At 38.8% G+C, this 6,000-nt stretch overlaps 1 protein-coding gene across 4 annotated transcripts in view; it reads right to left on the bottom strand.

Annotated features, from left to right (window-relative positions):
* Window positions 1-1,624: 1,624 nt before the first annotated feature.
* The window catches only part of cacna1ea (calcium channel, voltage-dependent, R type, alpha 1E subunit a), a 110,414-nt gene continuing 106,038 nt past the window's right edge, over window positions 1,625-6,000 (bottom strand). For all 4 annotated transcript variants that reach the window (XM_018726787.2, XM_018726785.2, XM_018726788.2 and 1 more), the window contains one exon: window positions 1,625-5,885. In XM_018726787.2, the coding sequence (XP_018582303.2) occupies window positions 5,361-5,885 (525 nt within the window). In that variant the 3' untranslated portion in view covers window positions 1,625-5,360. The remainder of the gene's footprint in view (window positions 5,886-6,000) is intronic.

The following is a 6,000-nucleotide window of genomic DNA, read 5'->3' as shown; positions in this document are numbered from 1 at the left end:
TGAGATGCTAGAATCAATACATCAGGTCCCAACAATCGAGTCACATTGAAAGTCATTTAGATCGTTTAGATGTTTAAGTCTTGAGACTTTGCTTGAGACTTTCATGTCTGCAGCTATGTCTCCTCCTCTCAATGTAATGCACAAATTGTACTTTTGCTGATATGCACGTCGCTTTGGACAAAAGCGCCTGCTAAATGAATAAATGTAAATGTAAATGTAATTCAAACAGTAACAGGCAGTCACTGTGTGAAACATGGAGGTCCTCACATGACAGGTAGTGTGTATGTACAAATACTTTTCAAGGATAAAGATTCCCACATTGCTTTATGTTTCATCTAGCATTTTGCAGTCATGCTTTGTTTTAAGGACACTTACAGCAAGAACAGGGCTCCTTTCATCATCCCTTTGGCCAAAATTTCCCATATTTTCATTTAATTAATGCTATGTTTTAATTTACATGCATAGTCAGCTGTGATTCATAAGTGTCCAATGTTCTGGCCGAATCATGATTTTAGTGCTAATATAAAAATGTTTTTGACACATTGTTGCTCCATGTATAATATTACATCATGCGCAGGTGAGTGTGAAAAGTTAGAATAATAAAGGTATTAACTGAATATGCTTATTGCTTCAACAATGTTTTTATCTGAACTGACCAATTTTGCAAGAGCCATTAAAGTTACATACCTTGCTTAAGAGTATTATTGAAGGAGACTTCCCTGGACTTGAACGCGCAACCTTCAGATTACGAAATAACATCCTCCCCAGTTCTACCTAGTGTTTTTTGAAATGCAGCAACACATCACACACTCAGTTCTGTTGTTATGGAGGGGTTGCTGTACTTGGCTTGCTGAGGATCGCAAGAAATATGGTTCCTTCACAAAAGTCCTGAAGAATACAAGCAACAACAGAAGGGTTGCACAATCCAGGTTTGGGGGAAAATTAAAAGTGTTTGTGCATTCATGCATGTGCCTCAGACAGCAAAAAAAAAGCATATTTTGTTCTGAGGATCATAGAGAATATTGGTGGTCTTTGTAGCTCGAGTAGATGGTTGAGGTGTTCCGTTGTTCGCCGAGCTTGGCATTTACGTTGCAAACGTTTCGTCACCATTCGAGGTGACATCATCAGTGCGCAAGTTGTGTGATTGGTGTTGGATGCTTCCTCCTTTATATATGGTTTGATGGGTGGGATTGCCTGGAGCTTGGACGTGATTGGTTGGTTACATGAAACACCTCATATTTTGTTCTTCTCGGTAACTGCTCTGATACTTTGGAAGATACACTACAGGGCATTCACTATTTTCTTAACAGAACGAAAGGCACTAGCTAACTTCATTTTACTGTGTTTTTATCAATAATCAGAGTATAGAGGTCCTGTTTGTATTATTTTAAAAATTTAGTCTTAAAAAGATAAAGCCAATAGCTTAAGGGAAAATCAAAAATACAGCACTCAGTCATACAGGTCTACAGTATCACAATGTGGAGAATAAGACCAAACCTTGATTCCCGTTTTAAAAGAGCAGTAGTCTTTTATTGATCCTTGACACAGAGAATTGTAAAACATATTTTCTTCACAAAACAAAGTGTGTTATTTTGTCAAAGATATACACAAACATCTATGTGGGAGTATAAACAGTGGAAAATTTGTTGACATTTTATGTGTGTGTGTGTGTGTTTGTATGAACCAATAAGCTTTTCTGTACCATAATTTTAGGTGGAACATGAAACTTTATGTTTTTGTTTCACAAAACTGTGACCTCGTATAAAACATGAATCAAGTACTGCCTATTCAAACGTCTCAGAAACATTCACAAAACAAAATACTCCACATTACGTGATATATAACTGATTCCTGGGAATTATGGACTTTGAAGTGATAAAATGTGGGCTTCCACCTGAAAACTTAAAACCTTTTTTTTTTTTAAATAACATGTCCTAAAACGTTATTTTTTGATGCATGTTTTCAATACAACATTTTAAATGAACTCTGAGCAGAGGCAGTAGAGTCTACTGATTAACCATTAACCATATTGAATATAACCCAGTAATTTTAAATATAGAAAATATACAGTAATCAGCTGAGATATTAAAAATAAAGGCTTCAGCACCTAAATGTAATATTATTTCATTCTCCGTGTGATTGAATTTCACATGGAAAAGGGTAGAATCTGAAATGAACTTAATTTACTCTATTAAGCAGTAAATACATAGGTGACACCATGTGTAGAGAAAGGCCTTCTGGTGGAGAAAAGGATTCTGCATAAACCCGTTCCGGTACTTTTATCTTCTCTGTATGCTTTCTGTCCCCACAAAAGGTATGATAAGATTAATGTCAAATTAAATAACCTTCTTAAATCATGGCAAGGTTTTTGTTCACTTAATGGAATTTAGCAGGAAAAGAGCAACAGGTCCAGTTTAGACCTCAACAGCACTACATGAATATTATTGTATAGATATGCATAGTTAATTGCAAAAATCCACGTTTATGATGTGAGAATTACATGGATTTTTTAAGATTTGAATTTTAATTTAGGCAGAGATGGACTGACATGACCATGATTTATTAAGGCTTAACAACAATCACAAATTTAATTTACTTTCCAAAAGCCAGATGAAAATAAGATACTGGATCGACAAAAGCAGTTACACTGGTACTCAGGAATTTAGTGAGTGTTACCAAGTCCTTTTGTGGGTAACCTATGCATTTCTTTATCATTGCCATGATCTGGGAACTTTTAGGGCCTCTATTCACACAAATGAATTATTATTATTAATTATGACCCACAGCACAGAATTATTATAATATTAATGTATATGATTTAAAGACAAACTACACACTTATGAAGAGACCCTACTAAACATACATTTCACATTTAGCAAACAATTATTAAAACTACTCCACCTACAAAATATTAGAGGGCTGAAAGAAAAAATAAACAAAATATTTTCAGGGTCACAATTTTCCCACGTCAGGCTGCATGTTTTATTAACAAACGGCATTTGCAACCAACTCCAAATACGTACAGCATTATTTTGCAGAAATTCGAGTATCTTCTTGCTACAAATAGCCTGTGTCATGTATGTTAATGTTGAGTTATGACATCTTGTTTGGCAGTGTTCTAAATCACAGACACTGGACTTCCCTCTGAAAGTACTGTAACAATTATTCTGTATCTCTACTAGCCACGTTCCAGTAGAAATTAAAAAAATTATGGATCAGCCAGCCCAGTTGGCTGTTACCTATAAAAGGTCTAGGATTAATATTCAGTTTCTATCTGAGACAAGGGCTGTTTTGTACTGTACCGCTGCAACATTTTCAATACCTAAATAATTACAGATTTTTAAAGTTATAATTATGCTGCTACAAACACCATGCCAGCAAAATGAAATAAAATTAATGATTTCTTACTGTTCAGCTCTTCTTTATCCTAACTTTGAACTATGGAAAGTGAATTAGGTTACTTCAATGAACGATATGACGATGAGGTCTGGAAATATAATAATGCCTCCACTTTTTCAATCAGCTGCACAGTTCTTCATGTTTATATGTGGGGATTTGTCTTTTAAACATATCAGAAGCCAACATGTTGATTCAAGATAATCATCTGCAATAACAAATGTTTATTCCATTTTTACCCATTGGTTTTTGAACTGTAAATATTCAATTGTTGTGGTGAAGGATTTGATACAGAAGAATAATGTCTCTAAACCTCCTTGTATGTGTAAATGTTCAAAATTGCTCTCATTATATGGACAGATACTGGTATTATTGTTACAGAAAAATCAACACACCCCTGAAACATTGTATCCTATATACAGGAAAAACCATGGCTTTTTCAAAAACTATATGTATATATCCAGTACATGAACACACAACTGTGGCTGCTTACACATTGCACAAACACCTGGTCTCTTTCCTACTGAAGCCCAATATGTTTTCAGCAGGTTGGGAACAAAACCGGACTTCAGTGAAGAAGGCAGCGCAGAAGTACTAGAGGAAAGTAACGCGCCAAGAAGCGCCAATACTGCTCATTTACTGAACCGGTGCAAGGCGGACATCAGCATGATGGGGGCAGGAGGAGGAAGGCTGCTCTTAACTTGGCTCTCAGCACTGCAGCTACAACTTGAACTTGAACAAAAGGACTGTTTTAAAGTGTGCGAAAGACGGATGACTCTTATACAAGACTAACAAAATATAACTCCGCTGCAATGACATACAGAGCACTGAATTTCGTGTCTGCGATCCAGCCTGATAACAGTACATTTGTTTTGCCTTTGCCGTCACAGTCAATAAATCAGGCACTGCTTCCATTTGGAATGATTATGCTACTGCAGTCAAGTTTTAATTCCTCTTTTGTTCTTCAATAGTTGTTCCTTTCAGAGCGACATGGGGTGTGGGGTGTGCACCAATTCACACCTAATTATTTTATAATATTCCTTTGTCTAGCAGACTTCAGTTGTTACATAGGAGGACTTTTACTGAAGCTATTCTGGTTCAGGTACCTTCATAAAGATGAAAAAGGAGACCCCCATGGGCTTTGAATCAGCAACCATTTTTCAATTTACACACATCTCCCACAAATGACTTACCAATGACTTTTAGATAGATTTCATAGTCTGGGAGGAGCTCCAAGTGCAAGATGGAAGGTGTCTGGGGCGACCAATGCATATCTGAAAATATAAGCTTCCTAAAACTGAAATTATGGCCGTGCTACACTTTCACTGTTTTATGAGCACGTTTTGCGGCGATGAAACTTATGGCGTATCAGTGGCCTGGAAAATGTGCTACTTGAAAATCTCAGCATACCTATTTGCACATGTTTTACTATTTATTTTTGCCATGAGTCAACTTTTCGTAAAACATTCTAAATTTAAATTATAATAAAATAACCATGACTACAGTTTCAACTGCGAATTGATTTCTCAGTTGACGTATTTATCCAAAGTGACTTAAAAGTATCGCCATTCATTTAAATGGATCTTTTAACGGAGCAGTTTAGGTTAAGTGCCCTGCTTAAACAGCATTGCATTTTCTGATCCAACTCTATGACCATACTGCATCCGGTTTAGTTTGGCACAGAAACCAAACCGAGAGGCACAGAAAATTGACCCTTTGGTATTTCTGGCCTGATGATACACCTTTTTTTCTGTTTACAATGTGTTTTTCTAATTCTGCAACAAGCACAGGGGTGTTACTTTAACTGGGAAAAAAAAATCATTCTGTCTTTCTTCACCCTTTGTATTTCCTGGAAATTCTGGCAAACACAGAGCATGCACTTGTGCACGGAGGCCATGAAAACTTTCTTCCTTTCTGGCATTTTCTCTTTCTTTTTCGCTAAGCGTCCCACCTCACTGCACATCCTAGCAGCGGTCATCCTCATCACTGTCACTGATGAACTCGCGGCCGACTGCTGAACCGGACTGTCCAAGATGTTTTCGGAAGTGGCCATTGTGCACCTGCCAGGCGTGTCGGAATGGTGGTGCCGAGTTTGTGACGGTAGAACGTCCCAGACTTGTTGCCACTGCCACCTCAAAAGTGAGAGTCTCCTCCTGCCCACCAGAGTCTGGGCTGTGGAACTCCTCATGGAAGGGAAGGTAGGGCTCAGAGATGTAGTGCTGAGGAGTGGAGTGCTGACTCCCCCTGTTTCCATGGCCTCCAGCAGACGCTGCACCCCTGACCTCCCAGGAGGAGAAATCACTTTCCCTGCCGTCCTGAGTCCGTGGACTGCCCCCATTGTCCGATGGCGTGGTGGGGTGGGCACGGCACACCAGAGGGGAGTAGGAGATGTGGGGGCGAGGACGAGTGGGTGTTTGGGGCAGCTGACGTCTGCTGCGGGGTGTACCGGACTCTGAGATGGATGGCACTGGGCTGTCTGAGCTATTTGCCTACAGAAAGCAGGGGAGTCCCAGCGAGGAGAAAGAGCTTAGAGTGGGTAATAGTGAGGCTGCCATTTGGGAAGGAGCTAGTGACTACAACAGGCAAGGGGCGTTGAAGAGAGGG

Source organism: Scleropages formosus, chromosome 9 (assembly GCF_900964775.1).
Source record: "Scleropages formosus chromosome 9, fSclFor1.1, whole genome shotgun sequence".
Taxonomy (NCBI): domain Eukaryota; kingdom Metazoa; phylum Chordata; class Actinopteri; order Osteoglossiformes; family Osteoglossidae; genus Scleropages; species Scleropages formosus.
This window is presented reverse-complemented; position numbering and strand designations above follow the sequence as displayed.